A 25116-nucleotide genomic window follows, 5' to 3' on the forward strand; every position below is an offset into this window, starting at 1 on the left:
TTTTCCTCCTCGCCTTTGATTGGCTCGTCTCCTCAGCTGACCCAGAAGAACTAAATTAACCACAAAGTAGACTGTCCTGGGGAAAACCCTACACTCAGATCCCAGGGAATTTCTGCATGTTTTCTCTCCGTTTCACGTAAATGGATATTTTATAGTAAGGGATGTGAAACTGCTAGTACCCGCTTTTAGCACAGCCAAAGCTGCTACCTGGACGCAGGATAGATTATATGGTGAATGTATTAATGCCATACAATGAAGGTTAGAGATAGGCTTCCCATGTGGGAAATATTAACGTCTAGGGAAATGATTCCTCGGTATTTGTTCCATCTACACCATATGACTACATTAATGTTGCCTCATACTGTCTTTCTCAACAGCACAAAGCTTCCTAATTTGTTGAGGGGCTACATTATGTTGTACGTGTAGCAAATCACCGTTGCTACAGTTTACTGTTACTTTAATTATTAGATTAGTTGCATAAGCCACAGCTGTTCTGTTCCTTGCTACCTGTTCCAGCTGTTTCACCAAATGTTTGAGCCACTTAACAGTTTGGCTGTGTAATGAGGAAGCACACATTCACGAGCATTTTCCAAGGAGTTTAGAGAAGCTACATATATTAAACAGCATTCAACAGCAAATAATTAAAAAAAAAATAAAGTAGTTATTAAAAACGCTCTGGTTGCTTAAAATTCTTGTAGCTGTTGAAGCTAAAATAAGAGTTTGACAGGGAGAGAAATAATGTCCAGTGTCCTCAGAGAATAGAATCCTCTGGAGATCTGGAGGAAAGAGAAAAAGTAAAACAACAGGATGAAGGGACAAAGCCAAAAACTACCCGTTCAAAACCATATTTGGGGAAAAAAAAAAAGAACAAATAAAACCAAAGTGCATATATGTATTGGTGCTGTAGACAGTTCTCTGACACCTCACACGCAGTCAGGAGTGCCACAGGAACATGCTGGAAAGGTTGCAATGGCCAAATGCTGCTGGATAAGATGGGCAAAAGTAGCAGAACTTTTTTTCCCCTCTCTACTTCTCACAATTGTTAATTAAATTAGAACTGGCAAAAACTATCAGACTTCTTTGGCTCTACTTCACACAATCATCATGTGCACTCATTAAAAGAAAGGAAAGATCCTAGAAGAGATGCTACTGTTCTTTGGTTGACTACGCACACATGTAGACTCTGACTGTCTACACGTAGACTGCGTCCAGACTTTCTATTCTTTCTCTACCTCATCTAGAGATCGGACTAGGGTTTCAGCGAAATAGCTCATGTATCTTCCTTTTAAATGTACCCTTAAAGAAAACTGTTGGAAAGCCTGGCATGGTGGCGCAAGCCTGTAATGCCAGCACTCGGGAGGCAGAGGTGGGTAGATTGTTGTGAGTTCGAGTCCAGCCTGATCTACAAAATGAGTTCAGGACAGCCAAGGCTACACAGAGAAACCCTCTCTTGTAAAAACAAACAAACAAACAAACAAACAAAAAACTCCAAACAAACAAAAATTAAAAAGAAAGAAAAGGAAAAAAGCAAACCATTGGATAAAATGAGCAACTTTTTTTTCTTCTCTCTTCCACCTGTAGCTCCTTCCCTCTTCTTCATCCATCCTCTCCCTAGATCAGCTGGTGACTGAATTGTAGGCAGTCCTGAAGAGTCTTCGGGTAGCAGGCAATGCTGCAACCAAGGTATACCTATATCTTGGTAAGATAAAAACTAAAAATATCTCTTGGATCAAAGTAAAAGTCATCCAACCAATCTTTACCAACTTTTTCACTGTGTATCCCCCTTTTCTATGGAAAAGCGTATGTAACCTAACTAAAATTTAAAACAAATCAACCAAAACCAAAATTAAAATTAAATTCTCCCTAAAGAGAGAAACAGATATATTATATACAATATAAGGTATATCATATACACATATACATATTTAAAGGTAAGGTGAAGGTCTCACTATGTGCGGCAGACTGACTTTGAGTGCACCATTCTCCTGCTTTAGCCTTCTGAGGATTGGCATTGTAGGTCTGCATCTTGTGGCCCCACTAATGTCTAAGAATTTTTTTTAGCCTTCCCAGACTGATATTTGTCCTTGGAGCAATATTCTTCCCCTGTCCTTAGGGAATCCATGTCTTAGAATAAGGGACAACTTATATTCGCCTTGTATGTTACACCACACACTTTTTTTTTTTTTACCAGTTTCTATATAGATTAGTAGTACCTCAAGAAAAGCTTAAAGAAATCATTTTGAAAAACAAAACTTGTGGTGACTTTTGATAAGTTTATTCATCAGTTTAGTCCTGGTAATGACTGTGACCATGCCTAGGGTGGACCTGGGTTCAGGTACCAGTTTTACTACTTGATGATTACTGAGTAGAGCTAACTTCTGCCAGCTTTGGATCTCTCAAGAAAAGAGCTGCTAGTTTTGCAAGGTGGTCGTTAAAGATTAATAGCAAGAATATACTGCCAGCGGGTGGCGGTCAGACCAAGACTTGTAACTAGTCAAAGTGTGGAGAATAACTGGCTGGGGTATATGCTGATTCTAAATAGTACATGTATGTCACCTCTGCCCCCAGATATGGGGAACATCCCGTGGAAGGGCTAGAAAGAAGGTAAGAGCCAGAAGTTGGGAAAGAGGAGGGAAACGTGGTTTTCTGGACAGGACATCCCTTCGTGCTCTCATGAACTCACTGCAACTGTGTTTACCTGCTCGGGGCATTCAGAATATCAGTTATCAGTTCATCAGACTTAGGGGAGAGGCTTACGAGGTCCCACCCTTAATTAATGTCTGTGAGTCAGAAAAGAAAACGAGAGTTCAAAGTAAGAAGGGGATTTCTGAGCCGTGTGCAGTAGCGCATGCCTGTTGTAATCCCAGCACTCCGGGAAGCAGAGGCAGGCCCCTGTGAGTTTGAGGTCAGTCTGGTCTACAAGTCGAGTCTAGGACAGCCAGGGCTACACAGAGAAACAATCTCGAGAGGAAAAAAAAAAGTAGAAAAGAAAAAAAGAACAAAGAAAGAAGAAAGGGATTTCTAGGAAGAATGGTTTCAGCAGGAGTGAGGGTTGAGTGAGGGTCATGGGAGGTGAAAACGCCTAAAATTCAGTATACACATGTATGATGTTGCCGAGGTGTATAAAAAGAACGTACTCTCAAATACAAGCGCCACAGGGCCAGTGGCTCTTCTTCCTAGCAGAGCTGATGGAGACTTCTTAGAAGAGGGATGAAGGCTCAGCCCGAGTTCTCTGGTTTACTGTCCCAGCCTCTTCTTGCATCATTCTTTGTTTTCTGACTCACTTTTCTGTGTCTGTAATGTGATGACTGCAGTCTTACTCCACAGCGCTATAGTTTTGCCTTATTCAGCATCACAACTTTGGGAAGCCTTCCCTTAGCTCCGCAAGCACTTGGTCATCTCTGCAGCGCATGCGCATGGGAGATCATGGCTCATCCTCATTGAGAGGATACAGTAAACAGCGTTCGCTTATCTGGGATACTGTAGCCTCTCCATCTCTTAGAGGAGGGTTTGTAAAGGCCCACGTTTAAACACAGGGATAGCTCAGCGCCTATCCTGGAAGAATGTTCTTGAAGCCTGGTGGTACAGTACATTCTTAGTGTATATGTTCAGAAGTGACAAACAGGGACCGGAGCCCAGTTGGGCAGATCTGGCATCAGCCAAGGATTGAAATCTTGAGCCACAGATTCTGTGACCTCTTCTACTTGAGCCATGATCGGTGCGCATGCCCAGCCAGTTTGCTTCCAGAACTTTGCTGCACCCGGAGCTCCCAACGCTCACTCTACGTGTGTAGCTGCAGGGGCTGCCAGCACTGATCTGCTGAAGAGGAGAAACACTTTAGGGAGGAAAGGTAGTGTGTACCCTGGCGCTCTCTCCTCCGTCCCCCGCAGCTTCCTGGCCTGAGCAGGCCATTCCCCGCACCACCCCATCCCCCCTCTGCCCCCCGCCGCGCCCCCTCCCCAGGAGGCAGAGTGATGGTTCAACCCAGTGGACCTGGGATCCTCTGCAGCTTTCACAGGAGACTTGGCGAGGGTGGGAGGGAGCAATCGCTCTAGAAGGCCAGTTCATAGTGTGGAGGCTGCAGGCCCCCGGAATATCTCTTGGGGTGGCTGAGATGACTGAGAGGAAGGCCCATTGAGCAGAAGCTGGTGTTGAGGTCTGCCGGAGTCCCTGAGCCCCTGAAATGCTGAGCCCCAGAGCTCCCATAGGCTGTGAACCCCTGAACCCCAGAGCCCGGGCTCCCTATTGCCTGCCTGCAAGTGCGCCTTGCTCCTCTAACAGCTAAGTGGAGCTTTCCTGAGCGGCAGGAGTATCCAGGAGAAGGCTTCTCCCATAAGCCTAGGACCTTAGGCATGGTCTGGAGATAGATAGCCATTTGGGGTCAGGCCTCGGAAGACATTTGCTTTACAGACTCCAGTACTGCAAGTTTCACGCAAGTTTGCAGAGGAAGTGCAGTGCAGACTGGAGGGAAAGAAAAAAGTCCCACAGAGACCGCGTTTATGGATAGAAAGCTTTTTAGGAGAAATAGAAACTTGCTAAGTAGGACAGCAGCGTTAGAGGAGTTTCTCACAGGCCTGGGAAGAAAGCCAAGGATTATCAGGAGTGTTGAAATCAGACAGTTTTTCATTTCTCCTTGGACAACAACAACAAAACCGGTTTTTCCCCCCTTGAAATCTTCCAAGTCAAACTACCTTAGTGGTGATGTAATCCCCAAGAGCCAGGCGCCGCAGGCTTGTGGGCCCTCACATGTGTGTCATCTGGCCTCCCCTTCCGCCTGTTTTATTATGGAATTGAGTAGATCTGTTTGCATAGGTTACCCGTGTGACTGTGTAGAAAAGACAAGAGGCTTCCGTTCCCTGTCAGAGGGGAAGTGGCTCTCAAATTGAAACTCCTGTGCTTGTTTAAATCTCACCAGTTTTCTTCTAATATTAAAGGGTCCTGACTTAAAAGCAATGCGTTTCTCGAAAGCGTCAACTATGCCTGAGTTTTCTTTTTCTGAAATTTTCTGAAATTTCTTTTTCTGAACTTTCTTTTTCCTCTGTCTGGGAGCTATTCCTTCCCTTAAGAGAAAAAAAAAACTATAAACCTTTTGGCTAATAAATCATACTTTTGTTTATCTCAGGCCACTAACAAAAAGGAGGAAACTCTTCCTTATTAATCTTACTATCTTGGCTTCTTGGTTTCTGTCTAATAAACACCCCAAGGCTGGTTAGGTTTTATTTTATTTTTCTTTTTTTAAAAAAATAATTTAATTAATTTATTCAGATTACAACTAAATTGTTATCCCATCACGTGTATATGGTTAGGTTTTAAATAGGTAGTTTTGAGAGATAACATCTGGACATCTCTTCAAGGGCAGATGTAATCCAATGTTGGCAGCAACACTTTTGTGACTTTTGGCAAGACAGTCCGAAACCTGATGACACGCTATAATAATAATGTGAAAACTCTGCTTCCAAGACTGAAGAAAATTATCCTGAGAGAGGAGAAACTATTTTTTTCTGTTTTAAATATTCATACGTATCTTCAGTGTTTCACTTAAAAATTAAAAAAAAATCACTCTACAAGGCCTGGGCCTCAGAGGTTTTAAGAGCACTTGCTGCTCTTACCGACCCAGGTTCGGTTCCCAGCACCCATATGGCAGCTACCAATTGTCTGTGACTCCAGTTCCAAAGGATCTGTCACCCTCTTCTGGCCACCGCAGCACTGTATACTCATAAACACATAAAACTATGTAAATCTGAAAACAAACAACAAACCAACAACAAACAAAATGAAACAACCCAAAAGGGAAAAACCCTTTAAAGGAAAGAAAATCCATTTTATTAATTAATTTACTACCACGCCACCTCCTCCTCTCTTCTTCATCTTCTTCATCTTCTCCATCTTCATCTTCTTGACTGGGTTGCTTGTAGCCCAGGCTGGCCTAATTTTTTCTATGTAACTGAGGATGACCTTGAACTCCTGAGATTGACCCTGAGTCCTGGGATTATAGGGGTGTGTGTGTGTGTTTCCGTGTTGGCAAATTCCACATTCACAAATATTTTAATATTATTCACTCTAGTTCATCAAACTTTTGTTATGATTTTAGACTCTAAAGACATAGATTTTTAGCCGGGTGGTGGTGGCGCACACCTTTAATCCCAGCACTTGGGAGGCAGAGGCAGGAGGATCTCTGTGAGTTCAAGGCCAGCCTGGTCCACAGAGAGAGTTCCAGGACACCCAAGGCTACACAGAGAAACCCTGTCTCGAAAAACCAAAAAAAAAAAAAAAAAAAAAAAAAAAAAGACACAAATTTTTTGCCCTCAAAGAGTTTATACTTTCTTTGGGACAAATCAACATCAAACAAATAATTACTACAGGAGAGAAATGTACATAAAAGGACAGTACACAATTACTGGGTACATGGAAATCTCCATTGGTTGCTAATTGTTTCAGAGGGCTGTTTAAATTAGATCCGAAGGGGAAATGAGGGACATTCAGAAGCCTCAGGTGCTATGCAAGGGTAGAAGAGCTAATTACAAGGTTGCAAAGGTCTTGCTGGAAGACAGATAATAGCTAGAAATGTCCCCCCCCCCCCAGACAGGATTTCTCTGTGTAGCCCTGGGTGCTCTGGAACTCTGGCTGTGTTGACCAGGCTGGCCTCGAACTCAGAATCTGCCTCGAGAGTACTGGCATTAAAGGCATGTGCCATCAGCACCCAGCAACTAAAAATGTCAAATCACTTGTCTTAAACATGCGTATAGAGGCAAGGAAGCCAGCGCAAAGAATAACAAATACAAAAAATGAATCAAGATATCAATAAAGAGGTGGAAATGATTATTAAAAAAAAAAAACCTAAAATCATCAGGATCTGAAAAATTAAAAGACTTAAGAGGAAACAGGACAGCCCAGTGGTAGGAAACGGGCCTAGCTTCAGCATGCATGGGGCCACAGGGTCAGTCACCACCACCACACAAAAGCAAACTCAAACGAAAAATCACTAGAGGTCTTCTGATTTGAGAAATCAGAAGAAAAAGAGTGAATATATTTGAAGATAAGGTCATGGGAAGCATTGATTCTGAGAACAGAGAGCCTAAAGATGCTTTGTGACACCTTCAAGTTCACCTATGCTCTTGGGGGGAAAAAAAGGGGCAGAGAGCCTGATCTGTGTGACGGCAGTTTTGGTTGTCAATACAAAACTAAAACCCAAGGGCTGAGCATACCTGTGAGGGACTGATGCCTAACTGAGTCATTTGAACTGGGAGGATCCACTTCTAACCCAGATCTCTGAGGTGGGAAGAAGACATCTCCCCCCCCCACCGCCCGTTTTTCAAGACAGAATCTCTCTGTGTGTCCTTGGCTGTCTTGGACTCACGTTGAAGACCAGGCTGGCCTCACAGCCATCCGCCTGCCTCTGCCTCCCGAGTGCTGGGAGGCACCATGCCTGGTTCACTCCACATCTTTTGAGGTGGGAAGAGTTACCTCTACTCTGGGCCACACCTTCTGCTGGCCGCCCGTAAAGGACAGGGCAGGAAACTGGAGCAGGAACCGCTGAGGAGGGCTGCTTACTGGCTGCCACCCTGGTGTGTTTCCCCTGCCTCATGCACAGCTAGTTTTCATATGTGACCCCAGGACCCACCTGCTCAGGGTGGCACTGCCCTGCGTGTACTGAGCTCTCCCATAACATCAGTCAAGACGGCCACCCACACGTGGCCACAGGCCGGTGTGATCTGCGCACTCCCCCAGTTGAGATGGGCCTTGAAGGAGGCTGAATTTAGGAGAAGTGTGGTAATTCTGACTCTTTCATTTTGTTTTGTTTTGTTTTTTCAAGACGGGATTTCTCTGTGTAGCCTTGGCTGTCCTGGACTCACTTTGTAGACCAGGCTGGCCTCGAACTCACAGCGATCCACCTGCCTCTGCCTCCCAAAGGCTGGGATTAAAGGCGTGCGCCACCACGCCCAGCTGTAATTCTGACTTTTTTGTCTCCTACCCACCCAACTCTTGTCCAAGCCACTGAGTCTCTAAGTCTCTGAAATTCTTCTCAGGCATACGACTCTCACCGCGTTTCATGTTAGTTATTATTACTTTATTACCTTTTTGGTCTCTTACTATTTTCAGTGCAGTACATTTTATTTTGAAAACCATCCATCATCTTTTGTGTTATGTAACGTTCAAGACACTTGTGTCCATCAATTCTAATTACCCCTTGAAATGTACTTAATTACACAAGTTTCTTCCGTATAAAATGAAAATCGTACAAAAAAAAATACACCTAGGAATTCTACTTTGTACAGTCTGTCCTTAAATAATAATTTAATTTCCACACCCTTCTAGCCTCCTGTAAGTATTCCGAGTTACAAATGGGAAGATGGCAGCAATCCGTGAAATAACCTTGTTTCTAGAGGGCCGGGGGTAGTCTTACTTTGACTGTATTTGAAATGAAGGAACTCAGGTCAACTCAGAACTAAAGAGCCTTAAGCTAGGAAAGACGAGGCGGGCGTGAGGAGCAGGCCGGGGCTTGGCGCATGGCTGAGAGTGTGGAACCTCGGCGTAGCTTATAATACAGAGCCAGGAGAACCCTCGCAGCTGTTTGAGCGAGGCCTCGGGACCAGCCCTTAGTAGAGTTGGGAACCGCTGTTCCTGGAGTCAGCTTTTGTCTCAGGGATGATGGACTGTCCACCGGCCTGCAGCAGGAGCAGCAGCTGAGGTGACCAGGCTTGGTCACCCTTCCGGAAAAAGAGGGCTAGCCAAGCGCTGTGTAAGGGGAGGTAATGAAGAGACAGGCCCTCCGCCTTCTGTGGGTCACAGCGCCGTGGTCACAGCGCCGTGGTCACAGCGCCGTGGTGAGTGGCTTCTCTCTAGTTAGGAAGCTCTTTTAGACCTGTGGGAAGAGGAACCATATTGAGTGGAGTAGACTCTCGCTTCCGTGTGGGAACCCAAAGGCTCGGTGCATTTTCCCTGGGCTACACAGTCACTGTGGGTCATTCATGGGGATTGGCTTTCTTTTTTCTTTTTTTCTTTTTCCTTCCTTCCTCCCTCCCTCCCTTCCTTTCTTTTAATGAGAAAATGGGCAAATCTGGCAGTTATAACTGCTCCAGGGTCACTTTTAGACCCTAGGAATTTATGAGCTGAGGTGGGACCTCAGTGTCTGTGTACACGGAGGGGAAAGGGCCGTGGGGGTGACTCGAGTTTAAAGCAGAGAGCCCATAGCAAGGCCCAGGGCAGATGTTACCCCCCTACCCCGCCACCCCGCCGCAAGACTGTCCCCCTCCTGAAAGAGGAGCAGCAAACTTACCTTCCTTGGCTGACTTTTTTCAATAAACTCTTGATGACCTCCGATTCTGGATTCAGACATTTCTTCTCTCCAGTTTTTTTCATTGTGGCGCTGTAGAAATAAGCAGTGAGACATTCAAATCAACGCCAGGCCAACAAAACGGATGGACTATGAGGAATTGGGGCTCCACGTGCCAGCTGTAGAGTCAGCACAGACCCTTCACCCATCACAGATTTCATACGTGATTTACGTAAAGGGATGTTACCAGCAGGTGCGATTTGACTCACATGATCTCAACGTGTGGGCAGGACTGACTTGCAGGAATAATTTCAAGTTTTCCCAGGGCCCTTGGTTTTACCGGTTGCTCATCAGTTTTGATGCACAGGCAGCGAACCGTTCTCGAGAAAGGGACCCCTGCAGGAAGAGAGCGGTAGAGCACTGCTGTTTATTTTAGTCACTTAATGGAGATGAGAGGGTGGTTAGCAGAACCTGTCCGTCCCTATGTGGCCACATAGTCTGAGGAGAAATGCATCCCACGGCTAAATGTCTGGTTATCGCGAAGAAGGACACTGCGACTTGTTAATTATGAAACCACGCCCTTATGTATTGCTCGTGGTATTAGGTAGGCTTAGGTAAGGAGGCATCTATGCCTTGATCCCCTCTCTCTCTTCCCCTCCTTTTTCTTACTCTGTTTTTCCCTGACTTTAACCAGCATGTGATAAATTCTGCAAGCTGGAGGAATTTCTGCCTGCTTCCCTCTCCTTGAGAGGCACACGTCAAAACTTAAAAGTGTACAGGGTTTAGAATTGAGCCCAGCTGTCTATCTGACTTTGTTAATCAAGTAGCCCTTCATTAAATTAAATCGCCGTTAGTTAGACAGGTGTCCCTTACCTTGAGTTCCACTCAGGCTCAGTAGGATAAGGCCAAAAATGAGGACAGCACTTGGGTTCATGGTGCTGGGTGGAAGCTTCTGGAAGGCTGGCTCAGGTCCTAGCTCAGCGTGGATGTGTGGATGGGTGCAAAGTGCCCTGCTACTGTGGAGTATTTATCTGTCAAAAGTTTCCCTCCCTGGCTCTTGATTGGGTAACTTTGGAGTTGACTCAGCAAGACTCCTGTAGCCTCCTTCGAGGGAAAGTCCCCGTTGTAAAACCAAACTGAGGGCATTGTTTGTGTTTATTGTGACCTCCCCCCCTGAGTCTGGAATTTCCCTCTGCATTGATTTTTTAACTGTGAGTGACTTAGGTTTCACTTTCCAAAGCACGAGCTATTTCAAGTGCACTGTGGAGTAAGTTTGAAAAAAAAAGGCTTTAGGTCCTGTCCTTCCTCTCTTATAAAACTTAAGAGCTGATATTTAAGTCAGATCCTAAACATTTTTTTTAAAAAATCTTTATTGAATTTCATTACTTACTTTGCCTTTTATTTTTGAGAAATCTTTTCTTTATTTTACAAACTTTATTATAAAATGCTTGTAGCTTAAAAAAAAAATCATGCACCAAAATTAGCCAGATCCAAAGTCTGTACAACTTAATGAACAGTTAGACTAGTTGATCAGAACAGAAGCCGTGAGGTTTCACGTTATGCTGAGCGCAGGTAACGGTCGCGAGTTTACGAAAGAGGATTAGGGCTAATCATTAGTCCAGTTCTGACTCTGTCATGGAGTTTTGGTTGTTTTCTTTGTGAGTGTGTGGTAACCTGGATCAAGGCTGAAAGTGTTTGAGATGTTGTCATCACTCCTGCAGTGCAGCAGTTAAGACAGCAGAGTCCAGAACCCAGAAAGTATGTGAGGGGTTGGTCTCTCATAGAGGCTGCAAAGACGTAGGGCCGGGCCGGGGAATGTGGCAGAGCCTGGAGTGCACTGGTTCAAAACTTGGTGTTGGAGGCCAAGAATGAGATCTGTACTTGCAAACTGGAACCACAAAACAGGAACTCCGCCACCAGAATGGGGAGGGAGTGGTTGCTTAGGAAAGATGGAAATTTCTAGAATGCTACGTCCTAGGTTGATGTAGTCAAGGGCTAGAATAGAGCTAAGCTTCTGAGTGAGCAAGTCAATGGACAGCTGTGCAGTCTGGAAGGGCAGAAGGAAGCGAATGAGACAGGGCTGACAGAAGCCAAGAGACAGTCATGTTGCAAACTTCTCATGAGGGATGGCTACCGTGAGAGGGTGCCAGGGGCCGTCTCTCAGAACCTGCTTCTGCAGAATGGACGCTGACATCAGAATTCTAGAGTGTCTCTGAACGGAAGAGATGCTGAGCAGTTTTACATTAAACAATTAGAAAACAAAACAAAACAAAAACCATGGTGACAGCTTTATTTTATTTTATTTTGACTGTATAAGTTCTCAGTCAAGATGCAAAGGAAAAAACAGATTTCAGGTAGATAGTTAGCAAATGGATTAATACTGGCCACTTACTAAGGAGAAAATATTTTTGTAAATATTGCATAGCGATAGGTATCTGTAGCCAGCCCCTTTAAGAACACAGGACCTCCGTCTCCGAGGCCCCCACTCTCAAACACTTGGTTGCACAGTCTCCCCAAAGAGCAAACCCTCAATTCAGGCTCCTGACTCCCTGTCTGTTCACTCGGCTGAAGTCATCTTTTAGCTTTCTTTGGCATTTCTAGAACTAAACACCTAGGAGAGGTTTAAACTGGATTTATTTTACACTGAATGTTATGCTAAAATGAAAGTTACTGTAGTATACACACACTGCACGTAAGTGTTACCCAGTAAACAGTCACATGGCAGGCACTGGCTTGTTCTTGTGAGCCGTCCCGTTGACTAAAACAGACCATTCTACACTGAACTCTGACACAGATTATAGCACATGTGGCATACATACCAAGGAATTTTTGTGGCTAGGGAAAAATGTGTATTTATTCCTACACATTGAAATCTGTTTAAAAAAAAAAGTCAAAAACAAAAACAGCCAACTAAAATGTTAATGTCAAATCTCAGCACTCGGGAGGCAGAGGCAGGCGGATCTCTCTGAGTCCGAGGCCAGCCTGATCTACAAAGTGAGTCCAGGACAGTGAAGGCTACACAGAGAAACCCTGTCTCAAAAAAAAAAAAAACCACAAAAAAGTATTCATTCTGGGCATTCCTAGGAAAGCATACTCCCCAAGGTCAGAAGCGCTTTGAAGAATAGGTCAGCTTCAGGTGGATCTGAAGAGTGGACCAACCTTTAGTCCCAGCACTGGGAGGCAGAGGAAGGTCGGTCTCTGAGTTTGAGGCCAGCCTGGTCTACATAGTGAGTTCCAGGACAACTAGGGCTCCATAGAGAAACTCTGTCTCTCTGTCACACACACACACAGAGTGAGGTGGACTTATAGGCCGTGCATTGTAGTGCACACCTTCAATCCTAGCACTTGGGAGGTGTAGACAGGTGGGTCTCCTTGAAGTCAAGGCTGGTCTGGTCTACATAGTGAGTTCCAGGATGGCCAGGACTATGTAGTGAGCCATCTCAAAGAAAAAGAAGACAAAAGAGTGAGATGTACTTAAACGCATGGCCAGGAGGGAAGCAAATGCAACGCAGAAGCCCCACAGAAGACAATCATAAAGGAGCCAACCAGCCAGTCAAGAAGGCTGGTGGAGAGGCATTGAGGTAGTGATCCCTTGTTAGGACCTGGGGTTCAGTTTTGCAGGCCGAGAACACTCACTGGCCCCAGTTTTCCCTAGTAGCCATGTTCTTAGAGAGTTAATTATGTTAAACAAATCTGACAAAGCCTAAGATGAATTATTATTGTTCAAGACAGGGTCTTACTATGCTGTCCCGGAACTCACGTATAGATCAGGCTGGTCTTGAACTCACAGAGATCCATCCACCTGTCTGTGCCTCCCAGTGCTGGAATTAAAGGCCTGTGCCACCATGCCCCCCCCCCCCCCAAGATGCACACAGAGAAGTTTTTTCCTGGCTGGTGTGGGTCTTTTCCACGACTGGGATGGCTGGTTGAGCTGGGTCTCCAGGCCACTCTAGGACCAGGGCTCCAGGGAATAAGAATTAGGAATCTGTTCTGCCTGGGAGAATAGAAACTAAACACAGATTCCTGCTCTCATTTCGCATGGGAGGCTGCTCAGGGGCATCAGCCCCCTGAATGTAACCCACATGGGAAACCACTCAGGACCAGTGATTTGTAGGTTAGTAGCAAACCTGCTGTCACTGCCAAACTACATGGGGTTATTGGGATGGGAATTTTTAAAAAGGGAAAATGGTAACTTTTAAAATTTATTTTCCTCTCAAAAATTCCCAAGGTTTTTGGTACATTTATTTTGCTAGTAGTCACTGTTCGGGACTCACTTTGAAAGAAAGAGAGAGTTAAAGAACTTAGTTTCAGTTTCCATTCACTGATTGGGCTCCTACGCCTGTGATTACGGCATCAGACTAGAGAAATAAAATCTAATAAAAACAGCCTGTCCTTAAATGCTTGGGAGCACACCACCCCACCGGCCATAAAAAGTTTTCTGGGAAACCAAAGCACTTAGAAGAAGCACAGAACCAGAGGCTTCCGAAGTTTGCAGACGGGATTCCCCTCAGTGCTGCAGGGCACTGCTCAGCCCAGGCAGCTGCAGCTTCCCTCTCTCTCTCTGTCTGAGTGCTCACTGTGTGGGCTGCTGACAAGCTTCCCAGGGACACACACATTTCCTTCCCTGGCAGCCAGAGCCCAGGGCAAAGGAAGTGCTGATGAAGGAGTTTGCAGAATCAATCGTGTTTGGGTGGGCAGAGAATAGGTTCTGTGAGTTCACCCCAGTGATCCTCAACCTGTAGGTAGAGACCACCCCCCCAGGGGTCACATAGCCGATATTATTTACATTATGATTTCTAATAGCAGAGTTACAGTTAACAAGTGGCAACGAAACAATTCTATGGCTGGGGGTCACTACAATATGAGGAACTGTATTAAAGGGCCACAGCATTCATTAGGAAGGTTGAGATCTACTGTTGTGTTTTTCTTTGAGACAGGGTTTCTCTGTGCAGCCCTGGGTGTCCTGGAACTCACTCTGTAGACCAGGCTGGCCTTGAACTCATAGAGAGCCATCTACTTCTGCCTTCCAAGTGCTGGGATTAAAGGTTGTGCGTCACCACTGGACTTTGAAAACCACTGTTCTAGACCATGCATTGATTAGTGTTTAATTTTGGTGCTAGGGATCCAAACCAGAACCTTAGACATGCTTGGCAACTGCTCTAGCGCTAAGCTACGTCATAGCCTCAGCTTTTTTCCTTTCCTTTTCTTTCTTTCTTTCTTTCTTTCTTTTTCTTTTCTTTTCTTTTCTTCTTCTTCTTCTTCTTCTTCTTCTTCTTCTTCTTCTTCTTCTTCTTCTTCTTCTTCTTTTTTAAGGTGGGGAACACTGTTGACATGCGTGTGCTTTTCTACAGAGTTCACAAGCTGTAGCTCTGATAGCTCTAGGGCTGAAGCCCTCACTCATGTAGCATTTACTAATGGGAAAGGGCTTCTTCTGGTAAGCCAGTTTACAAAAGGGATAAGTGATAGCACGCAGTGAACTCACAAAGCAAGGATACCCCTTGCAGTGTGCTTTGGGTCCTATCCTGAAGGTTAAAGCAAAGGGGGACAGGACGAAAAAATCTTACAGATGATAAAATTGCACAGAAAACTTAAAAGTAGCACATTTAAAAAACATCTAGTCAGAGCTGACTAGCAGGTAGTATAGTGGTAATGAGGGGCATCTACATGAGTATCAAAATAATTACAAGATGTTGTATAAAATTATTTTATAGTAGCAATGATGCTTATAACGAAGCCAACAAGCAGAAAGCAAAGTTTGTCCGCATCAAGTGTACGCGAATCTAAGATACTACCAACTAAAATAACACTGTGTTAAATAGCTCATGACTGCCCCTTTGACAAAGTTCAGCAAGCCAAAGCCAAACAGTGTCTTGTGTGGGCATGTGTATTTGCATGAGCGGCTGTAACTACGCCACTGTGTCTATGCTGTGTGGCACTAAAGCTGATGGCAGGTCTTATGCTAATGTTCCAGTCACTGCCAACCCTGAATGGTGTATTTAAATGAAAAAAAAGAAAAGGAAGGTGATAACTTATAATTTATTTTTTTTCTTTCAGAAATTCCCAAGGGTTTCGGTGCATTTACATGGCTAGTATTCACCGTTTGGGGGGCTCACTTTGAAATAAAATAAGAGTTAAAGAATTTAGTTGCAAGCCAGCTGCGGTGGCACCCGCCTTTAACCCCAGCCCTGGGCTGGGGGGGATCTCTGTGAGCGCAAGGTTAGCCTGGTCTACAGAGCAAGTTCCTGGACAGCCAGGACTGTTAACACAGAGACACCCTGTCTTAGGAAAAAAACCAAACCAAACCAAACCACCTTAGTTTTTCCATTTCCATTGATTCACTCTACCACACATTCAAAAACAGAGCTCAGGAGGGTGTTTGTGTTGAATCTGGAAGAATAGGGTAGCAAAGAAATAGATGGATATGCTTAGAGTTATTTAATGACCTTGGTTTGGGTGGAACAGGCATGGGTCGTCATGTTATGAACGTAATTATGCAAATTACATCTGAAGTACTAGGAAGTTCCCAACATTACCTGGGCTATTAAGCTGTGGTCATATTTTGAGTCAGCAAAGCGATTGAGGGACTTAACTTAACCTTGATATTTAGAGAGCGTCAGTGAACTAAAGGAGAGACCCAGGAAAATCTTGGCTAATGAAATAAATGGAATAGCCGAAGTTGTAGGAGATAAAACTGGAGGACCGGGTAGAGAGCAGGTGACAGTCACCTCTCTCCCGTTTCCAACGTTCTCACCCTGTGGCTTTGCTTCCCTGGCTCTCCTCCTCTAGAGCAGGAAGGCTGTGCATCCCAGGGACTCTCACTACATGGATGAGCTCTTGATACAGAGTATGAAAGGTGGCTGTTTCCATATTAATTATCCACGCAAACCGCTTAGTGATAGAATTTATTAAAGATCTTACAGTAAAGTCAACACCAGCGGCACATTTTCACCTGTGCTGGGCTGCACTGCTTTATCTATTCAGTTCACTAAAGACTTGGACCGTTTTAAACAGCTCAGTGATAGTGCCTCCCAAGACCCCAGCCTAAAACAAGACAGCCTCATAGCCACACTGCTTGTCTTTGGTACCTTTGTTTTCTGCCTCTGTCGGATAACAAAGGAACATTGAATCAATAAATCAGGACATTGCTTATCACAACGTTAGAAATGTAAATTGTCCCTGAGGAAGCAGGTCTCTCGTTCAGTCTACCTGACCATGATCAACAGGAGTTATGTCCCACAGGGACTCTAAGAAAGTAGAAGACATAGCTGTGAATTCGAGATTTCTTCTTCTTCTTCTTCTTCTTCTTCTTCTTCTTCTTCTTCTTCTTCTTCTTCTTCTTCTTCTTCTTCTTCTTCTTCTTCTTCTTCTTCTTCCTCCTCCTCCTCCTCCTCCTCCTCCTCCTCCTCTTCCTCTTCCTCTTCTTTTTCTTTTCTTCTTCTTCTCCTCCTCCTCCTTTTTTCTTTTTCTTTTTTTTGTTTTTTGTTTTTCAAGACAAGGTTTCTCTGTGTAGCCTTGACTGTCCTGGACTCACTTTGTAGACCAGGCTGGCCTTGAAATCACAGAGATCCTCCTGCCTCTACCCTCCCCCCTCCCCCCCCAGTACTGGGATTAAAGGCGTGTACCACCACACCCTTGGGATTTTTTTTTCAACAAGGAATCTTGCACTGTAATGTTAAAGTGACAAACTTCTAAACATTGTTGCAGAAGTCAACCCTACAACGCATACACTAATTCTATTATAAATGAAAACAAGCTGACAACACATACGCTAATTACAGTGTAAATGAAAACAAGCCGATAACACATACACAATTATATTATAAATGAAAACAAGCCAACAATGCATACACTAATTATATTAGAAATGAAAAGAACTCATAAGTAGGTAGCAGTGGACAGAAAAAATTTAAAAATGCAATGTGGAAGTGGGCAGCTGTTTGTTCTAAAAATTAGTTGGTATAGATCCATAATATAATATAGTGTGGACTCACTGCTGCTTCCTCACTGGGACTCTGGGGAGCTTTGAGTTCTGTTTCCTCTGCGTAGATTTGCTCTTATCTTATACTAACTTAGCTCAGGCTTTTTGTTTTTCTCCCTTTTTATTAAAAATAGATTATTTTCTCATAGATATGTCCTGTTTACAGTTTCCGAACCCTCTCTCTACTCCCCCTAGTTCCTCCCCCCCCCAATTTGTATCCACTCCCTCTCTGTGCTCCTTAGAAAACGAGCATCTAAGAGATAATAGCCAAACATGACAAAATAAAATATAATAAGATGCAATAAAAACTATTGCATCGAAGTTTAAAAAGGCAAACCAACAGAAGGAAGCGAGCCCAAGGCAAGACACAAAAAACAGAGACCCATTGGTTAACATATTAGGAGTCTCATAAAAAAAAATGCTGACTTGAAAGCTGTAATATATACACCCAGGGGCCCTGGTGCAGACAGGTGCCTGCCCTGTGCTTGCTGCTTCAGGCTCTGTTGAGTTCATGTTGATTTAGAAGGCCTTGTTTGCCTGGTGTCCTCCGTACCCTCTGGCTCTTACACTCTTTCTGCCTGCTTTCCTGGGGCTCTCTGTGCTCTGAGGGGACAGATTTGATGGAGACATCCCACTTAGATCTATGTGTTCATGGTCTCTCTCCCCCTGGGTAAAGTCTGGCTGTGGGTCCCTGTAATTGTGCCCATCTGCTGCTGGAGGAAGTTTCCCTGATGTTGGCTGAGCAGGCACAGAACAACGGGAACAGCTGGATACTGTTACGAGTCTTTTTGTTGCTGTGTTCCTTTAGCAGAACAGTAGTGTTTGGTTTTACCCTAAATCTCTGGGATATCTAGTCTCTGGTTCTTGGTGATCCAAGCAGTATCGGTTGTGGGTTCCATTTTGTGGAGTGGCCTTAAATCAAGTCAGACATTGGTTGGCCTCTTCTGCAAGCTTTGTGTCACCAGTTTCCTAGCATATTGTGTGTGTGTGTGTGTGTGTGTGTGTGTGTGTGTGTGTGTGTTCTTTTTTTCATAGCTTGCAGATTAGAGCATGTGGTTGGGGGGCTCTATGCAGGCACCAGCTTGATCTCTCCACAGTCAATGAGTTTTGTGGGTGTTGTCTTCTCGAATAGGGTCTTGCTGTCAGTCTGCGGAGAGCAATCTATTGTTTTGGCAACAGCCTAGGTTGTTTGGAGATTTCCAAGACACCCCTTTGGCCAACAACTCAATTGGGTGTAACTCAGTCCTGTTATTGGAAGCTCCGTTTGGTGACAAGAGATGGCCAGTGGGGGGTGACTCTGTGTCCGTCGTCATTTGGAGACTTCGTTGGGATGGCCTTCATATATTTCAGGAAGTTTCCACTGCCCTAGGTTTCATACCACCCCTCAAAATGCCCTTCAATTCTAGTGTCTTTCCCTGTGTTCCCTCCCTCAACCCTGTCTCCCCTCCCCCTCCTCACCTTATCCTTCCTGCCCACCCCCCCCCCATGGCCCTCCATCCCCAGCCTACCCATAAAATCTACTCTATTTCTCCTTTCCAGGGAGATACCTCCATGTGTCCCTCCTAGTCCCCTCCTCTATCCCTGACCTCTCTCTCTGGGTCTATGGTTGTAGCTTGGTTATCATTTGTTTAATGGCTACTCGCCACATAAAAGCAAATACATACCATATTTATCTTTCTAGGTCTGGGTTACCTCACTCAGGGTGAGTTTTTCGACTTGTATCCATTTGCCTGCAAATTTCATGATGTCTTTTTTTTTTTTTTAGCAGCTGAGTAATAATCTATAGTATAATAGTACCATGTTTTCTTTATCCATTCTTCTGTTGAGGGACGTCTAGGTTCCCCCCCCCCCCCATTTTTAGCTATTATGAACAGACAGCAATGAATATGGTTGAGTAAATGTCTTTGTGGTAGATCAATTCCTATCGTCCTGAGGAATATTTCCATATTGGCTGTATGAGTTTGCAGCCCCACCAGCAACAAAGGAGTGTTCCCCTTGCTTTTATGACTATGACCAGGTATCTGACAAAGGACAGCTTGAAGATGGGTTTATTACAGTGCACAGTTCAAGGCATGGTGGAGGGTGGCGCTGTTTGTGGGGGCAGGGATTTGTAGTACAACTTGATCACATCTCCAAGGACGATGAAACAGAGAGTTTGGGCCAACGTGCAGCTGGGCCCTGTCCTTGTAGCCCTACACCTACCTACCAGCTAGACCCCGTGTCCCATTGGTTCCACAACCCCTCAGAACAGGGCCACCAGTTTGTGACCAGATGTTCAAATGGGAGCCTTGGAGGCACATGCCACATGCAAGCACTGTTCTTTCAAATTTCATCCCCTCAGTGTGTTTCTTGACTCCTGTCTCTGCTTTTTATCATTATCTGATTGATTTAGCCCTTTCTGTTAGGATAAAATGCACATAGATCTTACATTTTAGCCATTTAAACTCTAGAGTTCATTGGCAGTGAGTGCTTTCCCAGCACTGTGCCACTGCCCTGGCCCCGCCCTGGCCCCGCCCTGGCCCCGCCCCCACCCCATGCCAGGCACCTGTGTGCATTAGGCAGCACCCTCCCCTTTACCCGAGTCTCTTGAATCTGCAAACCTTGAATCTGGAGATACAATATTTTCATTTTCCAAATGTACATGCAGCTATAGTTAGTGCTATAATTAGTCAGAGGTTTTGACATATGAAAAAATAAATAAATTTAATTGGTAGTTGAAGGATCCACAGGAAAACTAAAGCAGGACTTCTTAGATGTTTCAACTTGCAACTTCTTTATGCCCAAGAAATGATTATGTAACCCCAGATGCATAATTGTTAATAATATATCACAAAGAATACCTATTTAAAACAATTTTGTGTACATATAACTTTTTAATTTATGAAAGGCAAGAACAGACAAACATACAAGTGAGAATGCATGTGGTACTTTTTTTTTTTTTTTTTTTTGCATAACGCATTCAGTCCTGACTGCATGCTGGTACATTTCGAATTCAGTTGATATCTTTCTTTTTTAATTGTCTGTGTTGAGGGCACTGCTTTGCATGTCCTCCTACAACATGATCTGTATGTTTAGGCCATTTCAGAGATTGTTGGAAATTCTTTGCTAATCCTCAGCTAAAAGTAATTGATTTATATTATAATGACTCTCAAGCCAGCTATTAGGACATGTCACTGCTGCTATTTCAGGCTCCTTCCTGATAAGTGTGGCTTTGTGTCCTGGCTGACGTTCAAAATCCAAGCAGACACAGCCGAGCTGAGTCTTTGCTGTGCTTAGCAGGGAATCTCCTTTCAGTGTCTCTGTTGTGGCTCAACTCAGAAAGTCACAGATAAGGGATTTACCAAAGGTGACAAGGGCGTGTGGGTGGACTAGGAGGAATTGCTTTGTGTTCCTTTATGACTACCACTGACCTGTCGTAGATTTCTTGTTTCCTTTCCTCTTCTTTCTTTCTTTCTTTTTTTTTTCCCCAAGACAGGGTCTCTTTGTGTAGCCTTGGCTGTACTGGATACACTTTGTAGACCAGGCTGGCCTCGAACTCACAACCATTCACCCACCTCTGCCTCCCAAGGACTGGAATTAACGGCATGCGCCACCATGCCCAGCCCCCTTCTCTACCATTTTAGGAAAAAAAAAATATCAGATATAATAGTAGTCATTATTTGCTTTTTAAATGAACAAACAAGATGCTACATGGAAACGACTCCCTAGATGTTTATGTGCCTCATGGTATGTGGGGAAGGAATGTTTATTTGCATGAAAAATTCTCCGAGGAATGTTTTACCGCACACACAGATGCGTTGTGTGCAGGGCTGGGCCAGGCTCTAGTTACAATGTATCTATTGTAACCACAGAAGGTAATGTGGACTGAGCACACAGACAGACACGCGACTCTTAGAGATAAATATTTTCATAGCCAAGCAGAGTAGTTAGAAGTGTCAAACCTCCTAGAAGGCTCTGTAACCCGGTAATACACGGAGGCATATTCCTAGACAGGAGAGGGTCAGGTTCCTGGCACAGAATTTATATGTGGCTGGTCACAGGCAGATGCTTCCAATTTGCCAGTCACTTCTTCCCCCTACCCCCCAGGACTTCATATTTTCCGGTGCCTTAGAAGATTCTTTTTTTCTATTGTCTGTAATGAGAAAATAAAGAGTTTTATTTACTGGGTTATTTCGTTTCCTCAGTAATTAAAAAGGTGACCTGTAAAAACAACGTAGCAGGAAAAGGATGTTACTCTAACCCAGGACCCCTAAATGCTTCTCGTAGATTCTGTTAGGATTGTAACAGGGTCTTCCTGTAGTTCCTGTTTGCAGTGATCCAGAGCTCTTGCAGGCAAAGCATATCCTGATGTGAAAGCCAGGCACCCTACCTGCCGTATAAGGAGCGCTTGCTTTGATCTGGGGTCCAGGCACCTTTGTCCTTTATTTGCTTTCAGGGTGATACTGTTAAGGAAGACACACAAAAAAAGTCTTAAACTCTGGGGGGAAAGCATCCACAAAACAAAGCCACCCACACCACTGTCGTCTCCAGCAAGCCAATACGTACATCACCTCAGTTCTGTCACAGCCGTTACTGGGGTAAAGTATGGCCGCTGTCTGGATATCTGCCCTCTTGACTGCTTTGACTCCAGGGCCTATGCAAAGGCAGCGTCCCCTTTTGAACATAACAAAGCCTGGAACAGACCACAGCGTTGGTTAGTCGCGGCTGCGACTTCCAACCCTGCAAAGTGGGTGGCAGACACATTTTGGCTAATCTCATTTGTGCAGATTGAAATTAAGTTTTGAATCTCCCATAATATATCCTACTGCGTTATGCTAATTTATTGTGCCCTTGATTATTTCATGTCTTAATTTTTATTAATTCCTTAATTTAGGTTTCAGACAGGATTCACTTGTTATTTGGCCCAGGTTTGTCTCCAACTCACCGTGAAGCCCAGGGTGACCTTGCACTTGAAGCACTACACAGCAGGTCCCATAGCTCAGTGTTAACCCTACCTCAGCTCGGCCTCCTAAGATCTGAAATTACGTATGGTATAGGTAGCCCATACTTTAAATAACAACTACACAACATAGAACAAAGTGGCTATTTTCTTCTATATTTATTTTAAATTATTTTGCAGCTGGTTGAACTATACACACATAGCTCCCAGTCGCTGGTTATTTGTTCTTTACTAAGTGAGCAAATAATTAATAATTCTTTTGACTTTTGTCTTTCCGGGTTCTGATTCTAGATTAAGACTATCCTAAGTCACGGGATCCTCCACAGCTAAGACAAACTATCTTTGAGAGCTTCCAGATGCTTCCAGAAACCACAAAGAGCAGTTATCCTACAAGAGTTCTGTGTGAGTTCTGAAAAATAGCCAGGCTTGTATGATTGACTGCCCGCTTTTTCATTAGCCCAGATCTGCTGTGATAATCACGTAAGAACCACCAGGGCACAGGAGACACAGCTCTAGGCTCAGCTTGTGGGGAAATGGGCATAATATTTCTACTTAGAACGGTATTCTTCGGGGGCAGGGCTCTGGAAAGTTGTCGGCATTCACATGACCTTTAAACCACTCACGTCCTCAAGTGATGTACTGATAAGACATGGACAAAATTAGCATGACCATCAGCCCAGAGAGAAATTTCCTTTTCTCTGTTGGTGAAAATATTGCTTATACTAAATTAATAGTCTCATGGTTAAAACACTAAATTTTCAGGACACCAGACACATAATCCCATATAAGATTCTCCGAACAGACATTGAGAGCTAAAGGCTCTTGCTAGATAATTTTCAGAAAATTCAGAGACCCATAAATTTTATCATCCATGAAATAAAATAGTCATTTTCTTTAAATATCTCTAACATTTGCTGCCATTGCAGCATGTTTTAAAGAAAAGATATTTGATAAATAACAAAGTGAACAGGCTCAGAAGCAAAAGACACCATATACCTTGGACAGTCGTAGCGCAGATGACCACAGCCAAGGCTATGGCGATGCCCTTGGTGTTCATCCTGGTTGCTGCCTTGGCTTGGATGCTCTCTTCAGAGAACAGCAGGAAGACTGAACCTAGGGAGTACCAGGAGCATCTATCTTATAGACCAGCAACCGTGGAGAAGCAGGAATTTCCCTTCCTGACTCACGCAGCTTTGTTTCCTACAGTTTCTGTTCTGTCCTCAAGTCAGTGCCTGGCCTCTTCCTGCCTGCCCGAGTAAAAAAGAGTGGCTGGAATGTGAAAGTCTTTGGGAACGAGAGCGTTGTGCACGCACAGTAGCTCACTGTCTACTTGGGAGTGGCTGTCTGCAGGTGACTTTTCCTATAAATGCCTTTGACTGTCTAGTGGTGCTGGCCAGTGACTCCCACCAACTCAGGAAGGCCTTCCTCCATCCTCCACACAACTACCAAAAGGACATGCAGCGAAGGTGTATGTTATATTTCATACCAGGCGACCTTCGTGACCTTCATCTAACTTTATATCATTTTATTTCCAGCTTCATGTCTGAAATACTCTTCCCCATGCCTGTGTATGGTGTCTATTTCGTTTTGAATTTTAAAGCTGCTCCTTTCTTCTTCTTCTTTTTTTTTTTTCAAAGCATCTCTTGGCACATATACTTGTATATAGTCTATTAAGGACTATAAAAACAAAATCATGGTCTCTTCTTGTTCCTCTTAAGTGTTCTGAGTCTGTTTTAGGTGTGTCACTTATAAAATCTAGTGGGGTCAAATCCAGAGGATCACCAGCGTGGTGGCACACACCTTTAATCCCAGCACTCAGGAGGCAGAGGCAGGCGGATTGCTGTGAGTTCGAGGCCAGCCTGGTCTACAAAGCGAGTCCAGGACAGCCAAGGCTACACAGAGAAGCCCTGTCTCAAACAAAATAAAACAAACAAATACAACAACAACTACAACAAAAACGAATCCAGGGATCTTTTTTTTTTTTCTTTAAAGAACTTTAGGCTGCTGGTGCTGCTGCTGCTGCTGCTGCTAGTGCTGCTGCTGGTGCACACCTTTAATTGCAGCACTTGGGAGGCAGAGGCCATCAGATCTCCATGAATGCAAGACCACCATCACCTACAAAGACAAGCTCTGTATTTGTAGATAGTTCAGGAGATGGCAGGAACAAGAAGACAGTGAAAACAGGTCCACTTCCTCCCTAGGGGTGACACTGGTGGTGTGTAGGGTGGCTGCTGTTACCCTGTGTCAATCCTAGAAGGGTAGGGGCTGTGCCCGCAGTATGCATACGGCCATGTCTGTTTTCCCTTAGAGAGATCCCAGGGTAAATGCCGAGGAAGGTTTATTTCAGCCTTCACTTTGGGACTTCAGGTGCTAGATGTGAAAGCAGGTGATCCGGGAGAGGGCCTGCGTCTAAGGACAATCACAGCCTAAGGGTAAGCCAGATGTTCTCTCCTCGTCTTCCTGTCCAGCTTCCAGAAAAGTGCCACCCTTTTACAGAAGTACAACAACTGTTCCTTCCTGTTCAAGCGTAGGTCACAGCCCTGGTGTTGTTCCAGATATTGTAATCCAAATTCCTTCTCGTGCACTTCGCTTTTTGTCACCTTTTCCCTGGGTGCATGGTGCCTTCTGGCCCCACAGATGTGTCGAGTAGGTTTTTAGGATTGGTCTGACTCGTTCCCGCCGGAACAAGTGTGTTCTGTGGTGTTGCGTGAGAAAGGCTTTCTTTCAGAAACCTGTCAAGTCCTCTCTCTCTCGCTGTAAAATGCGGTTGTGGCTGACCCAGAAGGTTTAGCTCACCTCCTGTTCTGAGCTGTTTATCTCCATGTCTTATCTTCATGATTTTTTTTTTTGAAGCAGTCTCTACCTATGGAGCTCAGTTGGCCTTACTTGTGACTATCCTCCTGCCTCATCCTTTCAGATATTGAG

General features: G+C 44.4%; 3 protein-coding genes across 9 annotated transcripts in view; 1 reads left to right on the forward strand and 2 right to left on the reverse strand.

The window, feature by feature from the left end:
• Positions 1 to 3749: 3749 nt before the first annotated feature.
• ART3 (ADP-ribosyltransferase 3 (inactive)) overlaps positions 3750 to 25116 on the forward strand; it is an 84249-nt gene continuing 62882 nt past the window's right edge. For 2 of the 5 annotated variants that reach the window (XM_084760192.1, XM_084760191.1), the window contains exon 1: positions 3760 to 3850. The gene's annotated coding sequence lies outside the window, so the exon portion shown is untranslated. Of the gene's footprint in view, positions 3851 to 25116 lie in introns of all 5 variants that reach the window. The other 3 variants (XM_084760188.1, XM_084760185.1, XM_084760193.1) reach the window with 3 other exon arrangements.
• CXCL10 (C-X-C motif chemokine ligand 10) lies at positions 8057 to 10304 on the reverse strand. Of its 2 annotated transcripts, XR_014775009.1 has the most exons (5): positions 10148 to 10304; positions 9544 to 9670; positions 9278 to 9367; positions 8783 to 8863; positions 8057 to 8691 (listed from the first exon to the last, which is right to left on the reverse strand). XR_014775009.1 is itself a non-coding variant. In XM_084759465.1 (4 exons), exons 1-4 carry the CDS (start codon positions 10206 to 10208, stop codon positions 8845 to 8847), a joined length of 297 nt encoding a protein of 98 aa, XP_084615591.1. In that variant the 5' UTR covers positions 10209 to 10304; the 3' UTR covers positions 8057 to 8844. The 2 variants fall into 2 exon arrangements, 1 of the variants encoding a protein (XP_084615591.1); XM_084759465.1 differs by having other exon boundaries at positions 8057 to 8863.
• Positions 19939 to 23399, reverse strand: CXCL11 (C-X-C motif chemokine ligand 11). 2 transcript variants are annotated; one of them, XR_014775147.1, is made up of 5 exons: positions 23188 to 23399; positions 21798 to 21924; positions 21622 to 21694; positions 20764 to 21384; positions 19939 to 20675 (listed from the first exon to the last, which is right to left on the reverse strand). XR_014775147.1 is itself a non-coding variant. In XM_084760197.1 (4 exons), exons 1-4 carry the CDS (start codon positions 23246 to 23248, stop codon positions 21343 to 21345), a joined length of 303 nt encoding a protein of 100 aa, XP_084616323.1. In that variant the 5' UTR covers positions 23249 to 23399; the 3' UTR covers positions 19939 to 21342. The 2 variants fall into 2 exon arrangements, 1 of the variants encoding a protein (XP_084616323.1); XM_084760197.1 differs by having other exon boundaries at positions 19939 to 21384.

Source organism: Acomys minous (genome assembly GCF_964271855.1).
Source record: "Acomys minous genome assembly, chromosome: 15".
NCBI classification, from domain to species: Eukaryota; Metazoa; Chordata; class Mammalia; order Rodentia; family Muridae; genus Acomys; species Acomys minous.

Bases quoted from the DNA above. Each gene is read 5' to 3' on its own strand.
- CXCL10 (XM_084759465.1), bottom strand. From the start codon at position 10,208: ATGAACCCAAGTGCTGTCCTCATTTTTGGCCTTATCCTACTGAGCCTG. The intron at 9,671-10,147 runs GTAAGGGACACC...CTCTTCCTGCAG, and splicing joins GAGCCTGAGTGGAACTCAAG to GGGTCCCTTTCTCGAGAACG. The intron at 9,368-9,543 runs GTGAGTCAAATC...TTATTTCTACAG, and splicing joins TGCCCACACGTTGAGATCAT to CGCCACAATGAAAAAAACTG.
- CXCL11 (XM_084760197.1), bottom strand. From the start codon at position 23,248: ATGAACACCAAGGGCATCGCCATAGCCTTGGCTGTGGTCATCTGCGCT. The intron at 21,925-23,187 runs GTATATGGTGTC...GGTCTGTTCCAG, and splicing joins CTGCGCTACGACTGTCCAAG to GCTTTGTTATGTTCAAAAGG. The intron at 21,695-21,797 runs GTACGTATTGGC...CTTCCTTAACAG, and splicing joins TGTGACAGAACTGAGGTGAT to TATCACCCTGAAAGCAAATA.